Below are 17,454 nucleotides of genomic sequence, written 5' to 3' on the forward strand. Positions count from 1 at the left end.
ACTAAACGTACACAGTTAGTGCCGGCTAAAGCCACTAGCCAGCACTAACTTGCCCCCTATATACCGGCCACTCCAAACCCAGCCCTCCATTTCATTTGGCACTCCTTCTTCCCCAGCCTTCAACCGAGCTCTTCTCACTCCCATGGCGTGTTACAGGGGAGGTGCTGTCCATTTTTCCCCAAATTTGTGAGGATTTCACCCATCCAAGTGCACCAAAGGTTAGTATCTTCTTCCACTCTTCTTTCACGGTGTTTATTCTTTGTTTCATGCTTTCTAGATAAAGAAAATAGTGATTTTAAGGTTGAGGAAAAATGAGAATATTTTAGGTTACTTTAGTAGTAATGAGAATATTGGTAAAGCATAACATTGATAAATTTGAAAACTTCGTACTTCCAGTTTCCTGTGCAAGTTGGCTTTAGGAATTACTCTTGTTTGTTGTACAAACAGACCTACCATTCTACCATTTGATATCTAACCTTAGTATCGTGGTTTGAACTGGATTAAAGTTTTTACTACCACATTTCCTTTACTGTTAACAAAAAAAAACATTGTTGATATCTGGGTACCTTGAGTTCGGATGAGATTTCTTTATTGATCTATTTGGATGCCACAATACAAAATTATTAACTATTGGTCAGGTACATAGCATCTGAGTGTTCAACCTTTTGAAATAAAACGTGCTCTGAAATTATTGTACAATGTTATGTTTTTGATGGTTAACTATTCATCATGATTTTGGCTATATCTCAGTACAGATTTACTTACCAAATTGTCACTCAAATTCTCATAAGCCATAAAATTTTTAGGCTTCTAGCTAGTAATTTGATGATGTTTGACTTGTGGCCTGTGCAGCTATTGCTAGTATCATCTTCTTCAGGGAGTTTTCAGTTCTACTCCAGGTATACTTTGTAGCATTGATAGCGACTGTATCAAAAAAACAAAATTTTGATGTTTTCTTCTTATGCTCTTAAGATCTTATCCATTTGCATTTGAACTTTCTTTTAACCAGTGATGTTCTGAACTTCTGATAGATAAGCCTCTCAATTTATATTGTCTCCTAATAAATGAACTGTCTTCCTTGATCCATTGGTATTCTATCTTTGTACTACCCCCTGTCAATCTTTCAGCGTCATTGCAGTAAAAGCATGACTAAGAACATGATGTTTACTTCATTCTTGACTTTTCGATACATTTTCATGATTTTTGGGTTTTTTCCCCATAAAATTTCTAGATAAAGAAAATAGTGATTCCATCTGCTGATTTTCATATCTCAAAAATGAGATTGAGTTTGATCATAAAATTTTGCAAGCTCCTATTGTATATGTCTGATTTTTTTTAGAATTTCCAAACCTTGGATATGCCTCTGGAGAGTTTCTCACAGTTTCACTCTCAAAGCTACTCCCTCCGTTCCGTTTCAAATTATCAGTCGTTTAGACTTTTCTAAATTCATAGTACAGATGAGCATGATTTTTTTTTAATTTGTACAGATGGACCGGCAATGGATGCACGGAAGCCGGAGCACCTCAGCGTGGATTCAGGGTTTAGATTCTTTTCTCAAGGCAGCAATGGCAAATAGGTCGCCAAAGGGTTTAATGTGTTGTCCATGTAGTGTTTGCGAAAATAAAAAGGAATTCCGGAAAAGAGAAACTCTATGGAATCACCTGGCCTTGAATGGTTTCATGAGTAACTATAGCCTTTGGACTAAGCACGGCGAAGTTGGAGTTACGATGGAAGATAATGAAGAAGATGACGATGGTGATAACAATCTTCCAGATTGGGCATGGGTTCATGAAGCAGGTGGCTTTCAAGATGAACCAATGGACAAGGGTGAAGCAAATGTTGCACAAGAAGAGCCACCTGACGAGCTAGGTCAGGCGTTGCTTGATGCACAGAAAGACAGTGACACTGTGAAGGAGGCATTAAAGTTTGAGAAGATGTTGGAGGATCACAAAAGGCCGTTGTTCCCTAATTGCAAACCGGAGCAGAAGAAGTTGGGTACCACGCTAGAGATGCTGAAATGGAAGGCAACTAATGGTGTCACCGATAAGGGATTTGGTGAGCTATTAAAGATTGTAAAGAACATGCTTCCTGAGGGTAATGAACTGCCGTCAACAACATACGAAGCTAAAAAGATGGTTTGCCCTCTTGGATTGGACGTGCAGAAGATTCACGCATGTCTTAACGACTGCATCCTGTATCGCGGCAAATACGAGAACTTGGAAGCTTGTCCTGTTTGTAGCGCATTGCGGTATAAGATCAGGCGAGATGATCCAGGTGATGTTGATGGGGAGCCGGTAAAGAAGAGAGTTCCCGCAAAGTTGGTGTGGTACTTCCCTATAATACCATGTCTGAAGCGCTTTTTCAAAAACAAGGACAACGCTAAGTTGATACGGTGGCACAAAGAAGACCGTAAGGAGGATCACATGATCAGACACCCAGCAGATGGGTCCCAGTGGAGAAACCTTAACCGAGAGTATCCTCAATTTGACAATGACCCAAGGAATATAAGATTTGCTCTAAGTGCGGATGGAATGAATCCGTACGATGAGTTTGGCAGCGCTCATAGTACATGGCCCGTGACCCTATGTATGTTCAACCTTCCTCCTTGGTTATGCCTGAAGCGTAAGTTCATCATGATGCCGGTGCTTATAGAAGGGCCAAAAGAACCTGGCAACGATATTGATGTGTTCCTGCAACCCTTGATGGATGATCTCTTACTGCTCTGGAAAGAAGAAGGTGTACATGTGTGGGATGAGTATAAACAGGAGTCTTTCAACCTCCGAGCTTTGCTTTTTGTATGCATCAATGATTGGCCTGCACTTGCAAAACTTTCGGGACAGTCGAACATGGGATACATGGCCTGCACCCACTGTTATGATGAAACCGATAGCATTTATTTGAAACACTGTAAGAAGTGCGTATACATGGGCCATCGCCGATTCCTTCCTACCGATCACCCCCTAAGAACCGAAGGGAAGCATTTCAAAGGAGAGCCCGAAACTCGTCGTAAGCCTCTGTTCCGTAATGGAAAGCGTGTGTTCTCGATGATCAAGGATGTGAAGGTAGTATTTGGAAAGGGTCCCGGTAGCCAACCTGTTCCGAAGGATGACCAGGGACATGTTCCAATGTGGAAGAAGAAGTCTATATTGTGGAACCTACCTTATTGGCAAGTCTTACAGGTTCGCAACACAATTGATGTGATGCATCTGTCGAAGAATCTTTGCGTCAACCTACTAGGCTTTCTGGGAGTGTATGGTAAGTCAAAAGACACATTGGAAGCAAGGCGCGACATGTGGATGCTAGCTGGACGACAAGGCTTGCAACCCGAGAAGAGAGACAAAGGACGCCACTATTTAAAACCTGCCAGCTATAATCTGAGTAAAGAGGAGAAGGAAAGCATGTTCGATTGCTTGAACAGTATCAAGGTCCCGTCTAGGTACTCCTCAAATATACAGGGCATAATAAATGTGAAAGAGAAGAAAATCCAAAACTTGAAGTCCCATGACTGCCACGTTCTGATGACACAATTACTTCCGGTTATACTGAGGGGTGTTCTACCGGAAAATGTGAGATTGGCAGTTGTAAAGCTTTGTGCATTCATGAATGAAATTTCACAAAAAGCAATTAATCCAAATAATCTAATAAAGCTGCAGAAAGACATTGTCAAATGTCTTGTCAGCTTTGAGATGGTCTTCCCACCTTCCTTCTTCAATATTATGACACACCTTCTAGTTCATATTGTGACAGAAATAACTATTCTGGGTCCTATTTTTCTACACAATATGTTCCCTTTCGAGAGGTTCATGGCAGTATTGAAGAAGTACGTGCGTAAATATTCTCGCCCAGAAGGATGCATTGCTAAGGGCTATGGAACCGAGGAGGTCATTGAGTTTTGCGTTGACTATCTTCCTGATCTCAATCCGATTGGGCTCCCCGTGTCACACCATGAGGGGCGACTAAAGGGAAAAGGCACACTAGGAAAGAAATGTAATGTGCACATCCCTTGTAGTGAATTCAGCCAAGCAAACTTCACGGTTCTTCAGAATTCATCCAAGGTGGCTCCATATATTGATGAGCACATGAATATTATACAGTCTGAAAATCCACAAAAGAATCTTTCTTGGATTACATGCCAACATATAAAAACTTTTGACGGCTGGTTCAGACGAAAATTTTTGGGCAACAACACAGTTGATCAAGAACTTCAATGGCTGGCTAGGGGACCATCAATCACTGTCCAGCAATACCAAGGGTACGAAATCAATGGGTATACATTTTATACGAGAGCTCAAGACAAAAAAAGCACCAACCAAAACAGTGGTGTCCGTATGTGTATAGTAAATAGTAATGGAGAAAAGAACAACTACTATGGTGTCATAGAGGAGATATGGGAACTTGAATATGGACCCATAGTTGTCCCTTTATTTCGTTGCGAATGGGTGGCTGGAGGAGGTGTAACGAAGGACCGGTATGGGATGACCATAGTTGACTTTAAAAAGATTGGATATAAAGATGAACCATTTGTTCTAGCCAAGGATGTGACACAAGTGTTCTATGTGAAGGACATGTCGAGCAAACCGAAGAAGAAGTCAGATAAGACGTCTGAAGCAGACAAGGCTGGAAATGAGCCGAAACGGCACATAGTTCTTCCAGGAAAAAGAAAAGTTGTTGGAGTTGAGGATATTTTGGACAATTCGGAAGATTATGACCAGATTGATGACCTTCCTCCATTCTCAGTTGACGTTGACCCTAGCATCCTCTTATCCAAAGAGGACACACCTTACTTACGCTGTGATCACGCTCAAGGCACTTTCGTCAAAAGGAAGATTATCAATGTTCCAGTAGATAATGATAATGAGTAGTAGTTTTATATAAATTATGTATTGAATTCTCTCAATCAGTGATGTAATGTAACGCACCGCATCGTATTTATCTCAATTCTTGATACTATTTCTCCAATTATGACATAATATCATCTTCAGATAATATTATATTTTTGCACGGTATAAATATTATTTACATTCACTAATTTTGCATTACTAGAAGCATTGAAACATTAAATTACAAACAAATAATCAAGTAATATGCGAATTGATTATATCATTGTATAGGATACTATTGAAAAGTTTTTTGAAGAATTTTGCATGGATCAAAATGAAATGTTTTCGATTTATTATCAATAACAGAAACATATACACATATAAACCCTTTACGCTACACATAATTGATAATGGTTGCATATTCGTTAATTTACTTCAATTACTATTATTATTGTGTACATATAATTACTATAATTATTGTGTAGCTAAAAATAAGATATAAATTTTTGTTATATTATTCTAATTATTGAGCCTATGTTGAATAAATTTATGAATACTACAAATTTAGTGTAAATGGGAACTGGCGTGGCCAGTTCCCGCGCGCCAATTCCCGCGCCGATGGTACACGTTAGTCTAACGCGCCCACCTGACGTCACGTGGGCAAGTTAGTGCCGGCTGGTAATACTAGCCGGCACTAACTTGCTCACGTTAGTGCCGGCTAGTGTTACCAGCCGGCACTAACTTGCCCACGTGACGTCAGGTGGGCGCGTTAGTGCCGGCTGGTAATACTAGCCGGCACTAACCGCGCCATCCCCCCAACAAATTAGCCCCTTCGCCCATTCAGATCGACGTCGCCCCAACTTACCCGCCGCCCCCGCGTCCTCGCGCCCCTGCTGCCGCCGCCCGAAACTCCGGCCGCCGCGCACGTCGTCGTCCTCGCGCGCGGCCCCTTCCGTGCAGCCCGGCCGCCCGGCTGCCTCTGCTGCCGGGTCCTCGCGCCACTGCTCTGGGTCCTCGCGCCCCATTGCTTCCGCCGCCCGAAGCTCCGGCCGCGGCGCACCTCGTCGTCCTCGCGCGCGGCCCGTCCTGCGCAGCCCAGCCGCCCGGCTGCCCCTGCCGCCTCGAGGTCCTCGCGCCACTGCTCCGCGTCCTCGCGCCCCATTGCTGCCGCCGCCCGAAGCTCTGGCCCCCACCGTCGACCCCTCCCTCCGGACCTCCTCCTCGCCCTCCGATCGCAAAAACGGGTTCGAGGTGAGCACATCAACTTGCAAAAGCATCTGGTTAATTGCACATCAACAATGTTTTGAGTTACGTGATACCCTGCTTCTTAGTCTTGCCCTGACTAATTGCAAAAGCATCTGGTTAATTTGGGCGACGATATTTCGACCAACGCAAAATTATACTGTCTCGGCCTGCCATTCTAATGCTTTTGTGCTGTATGTCAAGATGAAAATAAGTGTTTTTAGGCATGCCACTAAGCAATCAAAGGACCTAAAAGTATAGAAACATTTAGCATTATTGTATCTATGTTTTAAACTAGAAGAAGCATATAGTCACAATCAATAAGTTAGAAGATAATTGGAATGAGCCTTGTTAATTTTCTCAATCCACATTACATTGTGTTGGAATGCAGAGGCGCACAGCTTTTCAGAGCTCATATGCAGGGTCATTCATGTGATGTTGGTGCAAGGTCTAAATATATCCCATGTGTTAGAAGATAATATTTCCAAGTTTAGAAAATATTCTTTAGGGAACAAGTTGTCTCATGCTCGTTATCAATCAATTAAGCAGCAAGTAAAATAGTTCATTTCTAAAAGCTACAATGATTATTTGTTGTTCTATGCAAAAAGCAAAACAGCGATTTAGTTTCTCTTTTATATATGCCATTAGTATAAAATTGATTTGACCAATGTTAATGACCCCTTCCTCCGGACCTCCTCCTCGCCCTCTTCGGTAATTGGATCTTCTCAACTTTGATCATTAGTAGATGACTTATATTCTTAGCATCCCAGAGCTTCTCAAGGGATAATAACATTGAAAATATGTATGACTTCGAGTCTTCAACACTGTCACAGTGAGCTTCTGTGGAAATTAAATTTTACCATTCTCATTTGACAACACTGTCACAGTGAGTATGCTGGGAGTGTATCCTCTAATGAATATTCATCATGTTTAATTCATGCTTTGGTAAGTGGAATTATGAATCTGACTTCAAAATGAACTGAATGAAATTTGAAGGAATGTGTACGTGTAGTTGATCAACAACTATAACCCTATACCCTTGCAGTAGCATCTTTTGGTGGCCTTTCTTAATATTAAACTCAAACTTGAGGCTGAAAAACCAAGCATTGGAGTGTGGAATTTGTTTGCTTTATTAGCTGTAGATTTCATTTGGAAATTACACTTTGATGGTCTAATAATTTTATTGCATGGAGTCAAGATCGATAATGTTTGCTTGCCACCTATTCTACTGTTGTAGTATGTGAGTGAATCTAGTTGCGCATAGTTGTGCAAATGGGATACCAGTGACTCATCACGATAAGAAACACTCAAAGTAAGTCAGGTAGTACAGGGAAAATAATCCATCATAGAGTTTACTATGTTAGTAGAAAAGTTGTTCTGGCTCAACTTTTTTAGTGGCACTATTTCTCCCATCCTCCCATCCAACATTGTCAACTAATATCATCTTTAACCATATTGATCACCAATATTTCATCTCCTCGAATGTTTCTATTTTCTTGTATTTGGTAAGAGTGAAATCTTGATGTTCGAGTACTAGCATTGCCCTCCAATATGAGTGATGAATGGCTCTAGGTTCTGTTAGTAAATTTGGAGTCTGAATTATTATGGTAGCTCTTTAATAAACTGATTTATTATGGTAGCTCTTTATAATACTGCTGCTTCTTAAATTGATGTTTAAATAATATGTTATTTAAATGGTTTGGTTGAACCAGTTTGCTTGCTGAGGTTTCATAAACCTCACACATGTTTTCTCCTCTTCAGGTTCTTGAGCTAGAGGGTGCTTCATTGGATGGTAATAACAGCACGTGTGCACACTTTTCGATATGCATACGTTCTGGATGGATGAGTTGTAATAAAAATGTTTGGATGTGAAGTCTTGCCTTTTGTTTTAACTAGATGGTTTATATGTTGCTTCCGCTGGCTCTTTTGTTTAGTTCCTTCTTGTTACTAGTGCCGCGTGAAGAATGTCCTGATGAGTCAACATATCTATGTCATATTATATTAGTCTAATACAGTCATATTCACATAATCTATTCATTCGTCATCAAATTCTAGGGTATGTGCACATGAGCACTTCTGTGTAAGTGGCACATGTATTCTTGCTGAAGTGCAAGCTACTGAGGGAGGCTGCGAACAAGAAGCCAGAAATAGATCCGGTTGCGAAGGCACACTTCATTAAACACTTTATTAAAGATCCCACCAAGGAGAAAGAAAGGGAGTCGGATTATGATCGGCAGATCAGAAAGTGCTACAACAACCCCAAGAATCGACGGATCAATGCAAAGACCGTTCCCCAGCTCGGAGAGCAGTCCAAACAATTGATCCCTCCGTTGATAGTGCCGCGTGAAGAATGTCCTGATGAATCAAGAGATCCGATGACCATGGCTGGGATGATATTGCAAACTGATCTAACAAGGGCTCAATTGCTTGGGGAGGCCCTACAGGATGCCCGTGGCAGGAAAAAGTTTGTACTTGGTGAACCTTTGATATGGCCAGAGTTGCTACCATTCCTACCAACGAGAATGGCCGAGTTACACAAATGGTATGCCGTGCAATCTAAAGCTAATGAATTAGAGATGTTCCCAGCCCGGATTAAAGATGAGCATTTCTGGCAGGGGGCAGGTGAAGTATATATCGAGTTTGAAGCACTTTACGATTTATACCATCAAGATGCCCTTGACAAGTCCCTCGTGAGTGTATGATGCATGTGAGTATTGTCTCTCGTTTCATTATTTTTAGCCTTGTGTGTTGACTGATCCCCGTTTTTCTTGTGTCCCGTAGGTCAAAAATTCAAATTTGCCGAAAAAAGAACTTCCATAACGTCGGGTTCTTCGACCCCGATATTATACACGAGAAAACGGTAGAGCAAAACCCTGAAGAAATAGTCAATATTATATACAGGGGGTTGCGTAAGAATAGCATGTGTCCCTTCATTCTCTTGCCATACAACCATCAGTGAGTCGTTCTTTGTTAGCCTCTTTTTTTCAATCCCTTCGTATTAATAATACTATTTAATAACTATTTTAATCAACATTAATTGGTTATGCGTATGTATATGCACAGCTTTCATTGGATATTGCTTTGTATTCAGATTGACGAGCACAAGGTCTTGGTGTACGACTCGTTAAGGCAAGATAAATCAAAGTACCAAGATCTCATCGAGGTGGTAAATACTGCATGGCGTCGCTACCTCCGCAAACACATAGGCTTGCCCATAGGTGAAATCGAGCCTCTTTGTTGGGTGACTGATTTTCCGGTATGAATATACTCTCGCTACTAATATCATTCGCAATAAACATCAGAAAAATTCTATATCTTAACCCACATTTGTCCATAGTGTTGGAGACAAATGACAGTGGAGGCATTCAATGTACGTGAGCACAATCACATCTGCTCATCATTTTAATTCATTATCTTTTATTCTCATGTTTTTTTCGAAAAATGTGACAGCATTGGCGGATGAAAGAAGAACTCATTGAAATGGCTCGGATTAGGGCAATTCAAGAAGCTATATGCGGATTCCTGCTCGATGAAGTCATAAATCCTAAGGGCGAATTTTATGGCGATGTCCGTACAAGCGTCACCGAAAAAGATCCGACGACGGGGAACCTGATAAATTACTATAGTTGATGTTCTTAATAATTTGTAATATCTCAAGTACTTTTAAACTCCTAAGTATTCCATACATGATGAATATATATATATATATAATATTAGTGTAATATGCTGTCCTAATATTACTGTGCAATGCAAAAAGTACGATTATGTAGTCGCATACGGTAGAAATACGAATAGCTATACGTATAAAAATGAAAAACAAAAGATAAATAAGAAAAAAGATTTAGTGCCGGCCAGTTATACTAGCCGGCACTAACTTTGCTGCCAGGAGCCGGACCGGGTCGGGCACGTTAGTGCCGGCTGGTATTACCGACCGGCACTAACACGCGCCATTTAGTGCCGGTCAATATAGCCGGCACTAACACTGTCACGTTAGTGCCGGCCTTTTAGTGCCGGTCATAGGGACCGGCACTAAATCTCCCTGTGACCGGCACTGATGTGCCTTTCTCCGGCAGTGAACAGGCAGTATAATCCCTGGCAAAAAAAAAAATCACAACAAAATGTGTGATCAAACTGATTACAGATACAAGCATACTCGGGAAGCTTACACTCACCAATGTTTTTTCAATGATTGTTTGATATTCAAGTTTTCCAACGGCAAGTTTCTGCCCAGGTCTGAGCCACTTCTTGATCATCTTAGCAAGCTCATCACCAACACCAGCACTACTAATGGCGCTGGCCTTGTCCTTGAAAATTTGTAATTCTTTAAGATCAACAGCCTGATACAGGAATGAACAAAGATAAGCATGTTAATGAGCAAAATGAAAGGAGTTGATGCTCGTAGCCTAAGAGCGGGAGGGGGTGAATTATGCAAACTAAAAATCTTAACCTATGGTACAAACTAGTTTGCACAAAATATAATCTAGAATATTCTATCTAGACGTGCAACTATGGTTCATCTAATATGAAACCCTCATCCCAAACAAGTTTTGCAACCTATAGCCAATCCTAGCAAGATAATATACTAAGAAAACTAAGAAAGTAAAGGCACACAAGTTGTAAGTATGAAATGCGGAAACCTAAAGAAGGGGATGAGAAAAAGTAAACTCTTGACGCAAGGATTTATCCCATGATATCGGTAGTCACTAAGCCACTCCTAGTCCATGTTGTTGAAGCACTTACAAAGAGTATTGCCTCCCGGTCACCAAGTCTCTTCCGGAACTGCCCTTGACTTGCCACAAAGGCTCAGCCAGTAAGGCTCACGCCAAGTCCCCCAGTCACCTTGATGCCACCTTCACTACGGAGCTTCACATGAAGAAGGGGTCTCCTCATCCCCGCACAAATCCATCATCGCCGCTCCACACTAAGCCGGAGGGTCGAAGATTTGCCGGGGAGTCACAAAGACTCCAAGGGGCCGGCACACCGAGATTACAGCTGAGATTCACTTAAGAACCAACACAAGGCATCTACACCTTACTCTCTTACTCTAACTAGAGCTAGCCTAGCACTATCACTCACAAAACTTGTGCTAAAGCCTAAGAATTTGATCAATGAGCTCTTGGATGGCTTGGAGAACTTCTTTAGAATATGGGTGCTTCACACGAACTCCAATAACCTCAAATAACCTAGGGTGAGGCGCTTATATAGGCTAGAGGGCAACTCATAGCCGTTGCATGCTTTTACCCAAAAAAGTATAAAGCGTCAGTTAAACCGATCATGGGTGTTGGTCTAACCCGTCACACTGTGCCTACCTGCTAGCCGTTGAACTCCAACTACTGCTTCTGCTAACGTCATTGCACTGACGCCTTCACCGACGTGCGTTGGTTCAACCGGTGCTGAAAGAATTCTCTTAGACAGAACGCTGCAACTCGAAATTCTATACTGTAACAATGAACTACCAATGCACCGACGGCTCTAATGGTACTATCGGTTCAACCGGTGTTGAAGCCTGTTTTGACCGGAACCTTCTGGTGCTTCTGTATAGTTAGTCATTGCAATTCACCATTGTACCGGCATCTTTAATGATAGCATCGGTTAAACCGGTGACATGCGTAGGTTTAACCAGTGCAGCTGTGATTTCTTCACTTGATTGTCATCTCATCTTTCCAATGCACCGCTCAATTCAAATTCAGTGGCGTCGGTTTAACCAATCGGCTGATTGCAGTGATACTTGTCCAAATCGTCGTTGCGGTCATTTGATATTTGAGGTGTCCAAATGACTGCATCGATGAATTGGATAAGTGACAGCAGGAAATGGTCGACCAGTTAAATCGACGCCCATGAAAATGAACTGACCAGTGCATTGGGGAATTGGTACTATAATCAAGTCAGTAGCACCGATTGAACCAACACTATAAGAAGGGAGGCGTCGGTGCAATGAGGAGAAAGCATGGTGATCAGGTGGAGAAGTGCCAGATGCACCGGTTGAACCGACGGTCAAAAAGAAGGTGCCGGTGCATTGGTAGTTTACTGATACAGAAGCATTTGGAGTTGGAGAAGTCTGAAGGTCTTTAGCACCGGTTGAATTGACGGTGCGTCGGTGCAATGACGCAAGCAAGGTCAGGCGTGGCAGAGAGAAGTTCAACGGCTAGCATGCAGATTCAGAGTGACCGGTTAATTCGATGGTTATGACCGGTTTAACCGACGCTTTATGCTTTTTGGCAGAAAAGCAAGCATCAACTAGAAGTGAATGTCTAGCCTATATAAGGCATCACCTCGGATCATTTGAGGTTGCTGGAGTTCGTGTGAAGCACCTATACTCTGAAGAAGTTCTCCAAGCCAAGCAAAAAGCTCATTGATCAAATCCTTAGGTTTAGCACAAGCTTTGTGAGGTGTAGTGCTAGGCTAGCTCTAGAGAGAGTGTGAGAGCAAGGTGTTGTGACCTTGTGCTGGTTCTTGAGGGAGCCTTAAGCTTGTATCTTAGTGTGCCGGCCCCTTGGAGTCATCTTGGCTCGTCGGCAAGTCTTCGACCCTCCGGCTTGGTGTGGAGCGGCAACGACGGCTTTGTGCAGGTGACAAGGAGACCCCTCCTTCATGGGAAGCTCCGTAGTGAAGGCGGCATCAAGGTGACAGGGGACTAGGCGTGAGCCTTAGTGGTCAAGCCTTTGTGGCAAGTCAAGGTGTGACACCCTAGGTGTCAAATAGCTCAAACCAATAGAAATAATGTTTGGTGTGTGTGAAATTGTGTGAAAATCTAATAAAGTTAAGAGAATAAGGGTATTTGTGTAAATTTATGAAAATACAAACCATTTTATGTAATTTAGTTGAAGTATAAAGTAACTTTCCAAAAATTACCAAGGGTCAAAGTGAAAAAGGTGAATGTCATCATGACCAGCCTTAAATGCTTGCAGATAAGCCCAAGAGTTCATAAAAGTTACTTTACTAGGGCAAGTTTTATGTAAAATTTATTTTGAGTGCAAAATGGTGCAATAAAACTTTGTACTTTAGGTTTTTGAACTCAAGATCTAAAGCAAAGTTATAGGTTTTGAAAAGTTCTACAACTTCCTTTTTGACCATTTTCTCATTTGAGCTTTGGATCAATGGGAAATTTCTGTTTACAGTGAGGTCCTTGAAGTTTTTGAATTTTCCAACTAAGTCCCTCGGACCTCCTCCTCTCTTCTTCCTCCTCTGGCAACTCCTCTGCTCCGCCCGCTGCACCCCTGCCGCCGGTGTCAGCGCCGCTTCCCCAGCCATGTGCTGCGCCTCGGCCGCTCCCCGGCGCCACCTCCAGCTCCTAGCTGCCCCATGCGTCGACCCCAACCCGAGCGCCGCTCTAGCTCTTCTTGCTGGCCCCCTCGCCGAGTGTCACGTTGCCTGTGGTACTGCCATTGCCGCTCGGTCTCGCCGGCACTTCTGCTCGCCGCCCACCGCGTCAACGTAGCCACCCAGGACCGCGGCATTGCGCCCTTTCCACTCTCCTCTATCTCTACGGACTATAAAAGGCCGGTTCTAGCTCACGGTCGCACTACCAGAAACCACCGTTGCCCTCCATTGTTGCTGCTCAACCACCCCACGCTGAGTTCGCCCCTTCGGTCTCTCTTCTCTCGAGCTGACCCCCAAAATTGTCTGCCCCCAGCCCCTTGAAGCTCCTCCACCTGTTCCCCATCGACCCCGCTCACCGGAGCTCGCCGGAGCACCACTGCCACCATTGGCAAGTTACTGTCACCATCGTCGGCCTTCCTCCAGCCACCCCGGCGTCAACCGAGCCCATCCAAAGGTAGCCCTCGTGTCCCTCATGCTCCCCCACCTATCCCTCGCCTCCGGGAAGCACCCCATCGCCGGAATCGAACTCCCTGAGCTCTCTCTGTTCCAAAAATCGCGACCAGGGACCCCATACAACAATAGGAATAGTTCCAGGGACCTATCTGCACAGACCCTGACTCAGATGAACAGTATCGCGCTGGACCTTTCTGAAATCTTTGGCTGAAACTTTGAAAAATCGTAGTAAATCATAAAGAAATCAGAAAAATGCCAAACCAATTTTGTTGGAATCCTTAAGTAAAATTCGACTACTTTTATTTAGGAATTTTGAGCTGTAGGTGTATATTTTCTGATGTAGATTAAATATTAGAAAATAAGTGTTTTAATTGTATCTCATGTTGTAGGCATGTGTTATAGCTGAAATTTGGAACTTAGATTGTATGTGCTATGTATAGCTCTGTGTAAAAAGCTCGAGTACTTTACTGTTCATTTGCTTAGATTTCGAGTTCTTTTTGTTATATGTTGATGAAATAATTAAATTGTTAATTAAGGGTGTTTCTGTTGATGTTTGTATCCGAAATTTTTATCATAGCTTCCTTTTGAATGTGTAATCCATGGTAAAAATATTAAGATTAATAAAAGGTCATACCCCAAGTTATGAATTTTTGGTTTGTTTCTAAAGATAATTAATTATACTAGCTTTTATTTCATGAAAAATTATGAAAATATTCGAAGATGTTGTTCTTAAGTAGTGTAGCATATCTACAAAATGTCAACCTATGATCAGGTGTAAAATAGCTAAAATAAATAAAACTTGATTAATAGATCTATAATAAATAAAAACTTAAGGTTTTTCAAGGTGACTAGCTAATTATTTAAATAAAAATGTTAAGTAGTCAACCATGTTACTTCTTGTAGTTAGCTAAGTGTTTGGGGTAGATAACCCTGTTACCTAATGTAACTCAGTAAATTATTTGATACTCGATATATGACTGCCCAGTAAGGGAGTTTGTGTTGTTTGCTGGTGTGTAATGTTAAATGTATTGGATTGCAACTTTATCGTGAAGTAGAATATCAATTTATGCTTTTCCTGTCAGACCCGGAGCCACCGGGCTGGGCATGTCATGAAGTTTAAGAGATTAAGCCCGTCTTATCTCTTATTCATTTCATTTATCTCTTGTTTATCCCGTTTAAATAGGAGATAGAGCTAACCAACACGGAGAGGATCTACTCGAGATATGCTCTGGTATGATTCCTTGACGGAGGTTGGTTAGCATCTTTGTAACTCTGACCTCTCGAATATATAAGGGAGGTCAGGGACCCCCCTCAAAATAGAAGATCATTAGGTCATTCTACACCAAAGAGAATACAAACCACCATACAGGACGTAGGGTGTTACGCTCCGCGCGGCCCGAACCTGTCTAAAGACTTGTGTTCTTTGCACCTTCGAGTTCCTGATCTCGGCGTTCCCTCACCCAAAACTTACCACCTTGGGTATATCCCTCGGTGGGCAGCCGGTTAAACACCGACAGCTGGCGCGCCAGGTAGGGGAGCGCGTCGAAGATCCACCGGCGAGCTCGATGGCATCTTTCAGTTTCATCAGGTCAGTACCCTCTCAGGGTACGACGTTTGTTTTTGGCTCGTGGGTTTGCGTCGCAGACGGTGCGGGCAATTTTCAGCGATTCCTCGTCGACATGACGCCGAAAGCCGTCGCTGCGGATCCTCGTAGCGGCCTCGACAAGTTTGTCGACGAGCTCGACAACTTGCCGCTCCACGCTTCCGCGGCACAGGTCGAGATGGAATTTGTTCCAAGCTCAACTTCTTCTAGTGTCGCGACAACTTCCCCTGGTTTGGACTCGTTCCAATTCAGGGATTCACTGGGTCGGACTCAACCCGGCTTGCGCAAATCGGCCACTGATCTTCAGGAGGCCAATGCGCTTGGATCCCTCTTCATGTCAGAGAAGGATCTGGATCTGTTGCTCCGGGACGGAAACCCTGAAGCCACCGCGTGTCGGGAGGCTTCGGGTTGTTTCAGCCCCGGTGATTTGGTGATGGCCTCCTCGCCAAAGGGACACATCGTGCATTGGAAGGGCATGAAGCTCTCCAATCTACTTGAGGCAGAGAGCCGGCTCGTGGCTCACCTCGAGCCATTGCCTTTCCAGGAGGGCAGGCCATTGGCCACCGCGGCGGAGGAGTCGACGGAGCTAGTCGACGAAAGTTCTCACGAGTTTTCCTCCCGCCAGGTGCTGATGGCCGAAGAAGGCGAGGACGGTGGGATCTCCCCATCGACAACTTTGACGTGATCTCTGACGATGAGATCACGGCCAACGCCGGTAATGAGGGTGACGCCGATCGTGAGGCGCGGAGGGCCAGGAACAGGGCCCGAACAATCCGGCGGAAGAGAGCCAACGAGCGAAGGCGATCTATGCATCGCGAGCTCGACCCCGAGTTTGCTGCCGTCAGCGAGCGGGGCTTCAGGACCCCGGTGGCCAACATCGCTAGGGTCACGGCCATCCTCGAGCGCAGCCACGACCCGGAGGTACATCAAGCACTCCTCTTTGCGCAGAGGGCTTGGATCCAGTTAGATCAGCATAATCCGACGTCCAACCTCCGGGAAGAGCGCGTGGACGAGAGCCGGAGCCAGGCTCGCAGTCGAACGACTGGTGGTCGTCCTCAAAATCAGGTCAGCAACGACAACGCACGCGCGAGCCAGGCCCCTGGCGGGAGGCAACAGCCACCGCAAGGGGGTCGTCCGCGACAGGCCAGTCGATGACCTCCTCCGGAGGACCTGCGCCAGCACATTAATGATGGCCACGACGCGCGCACCGTGATCTCCTCCAGGCGCAAGACTTGCGAAGAAGTCGAAGCTGAAGGTACTGATTGTAGCGATCGATTTCCTGCTTTCTCTGCTCGTTTCAGCAGCTACAAGTACCCGGAGGGCTTCAAGCCGCTCGGCATCACCAAGTACGACGGCAAGCAGGCTCCCCAGCAGTGGCTCCGTTGCTACTCCACGGCCATTGATGTCGCGGGGGGCTCAAATATCACCAAAGTCGTTTACTTCCCGATGGCTTTGGACCCCGCGCCGCTCACTTGGCTGGAGAGCCTCGGCAGCAACTCCATCGACTCCTGGGAACGACTTAAGAAGGTCTTCATCGACAATTTCCAGGGAACAATTACCCGTGCAGGTACTCGGCACGATCTTGCCCAGTGCAAGCAAGAACGTAACAAGCTCCTACGGTCCTACACGTGTCGCTTCTTCGACGTCCACGCCACCATCGCGAACATCTCGGAGGAGGACATCATCGACTGCTTCTACAACGGCATCACCGACCCGAGCATATACAGAGATTTCGGGCGGAACAGGCCGAAAACTGTTGCGGGCCTTCGTGATATGATGCATGATTGGTCCGAGCAGGAGGAGAAGATGCGGGAGCGGTTCCCGCGGCGCCATGATAGCAATCTGCGGCGTCCAAACGACAACCGCAGCGACAAAGGCCAGCGGGACTTTTCCGGGCCACCCCGGAAACGAAAGCCAGATGATGTCATCGCGGCTATCGATCATCCTTCGTGGGGCAAGAAGTCGACAACTCAGGAGGAGTTCGAGAAGCTCCTACAAAAGAAGTGCCCGTGGCAT

The 17,454-nt window shown here is 44.3% G+C and overlaps 1 protein-coding gene and 1 long non-coding RNA gene across 2 annotated transcripts; both read left to right on the top strand.

The window, feature by feature from the left end:
• The first annotated feature begins 150 nt into the window (after positions 1 to 150).
• LOC112891024 lies at positions 151 to 1,545 on the top strand. Its single transcript, XR_003228391.1, has 3 exons — positions 151 to 218; positions 853 to 899; positions 1,488 to 1,545. It is a non-coding gene; the product is annotated as an uncharacterized LOC112891024 (long non-coding RNA).
• A 107-nt stretch (positions 1,546 to 1,652) lies between these two features.
• On the top strand, positions 1,653 to 4,820 carry LOC112891023 (the record flags this gene model as incomplete). The annotated part of the gene is made up of 4 exons (XM_025957917.1): positions 1,653 to 2,553; positions 2,656 to 3,179; positions 3,333 to 4,093; positions 4,220 to 4,820. Coding segments are annotated over 4 exons (2,787 nt in total), but the record flags the coding sequence as incomplete, so codon positions are not given.
• Between the last annotated feature and the right edge of the window lie 12,634 nt (positions 4,821 to 17,454).

Source organism: Panicum hallii, chromosome 4 (assembly GCF_002211085.1).
Source record: "Panicum hallii strain FIL2 chromosome 4, PHallii_v3.1, whole genome shotgun sequence".
In the NCBI taxonomy this organism is placed as follows: Eukaryota; Viridiplantae; Streptophyta; class Magnoliopsida; order Poales; family Poaceae; genus Panicum; species Panicum hallii.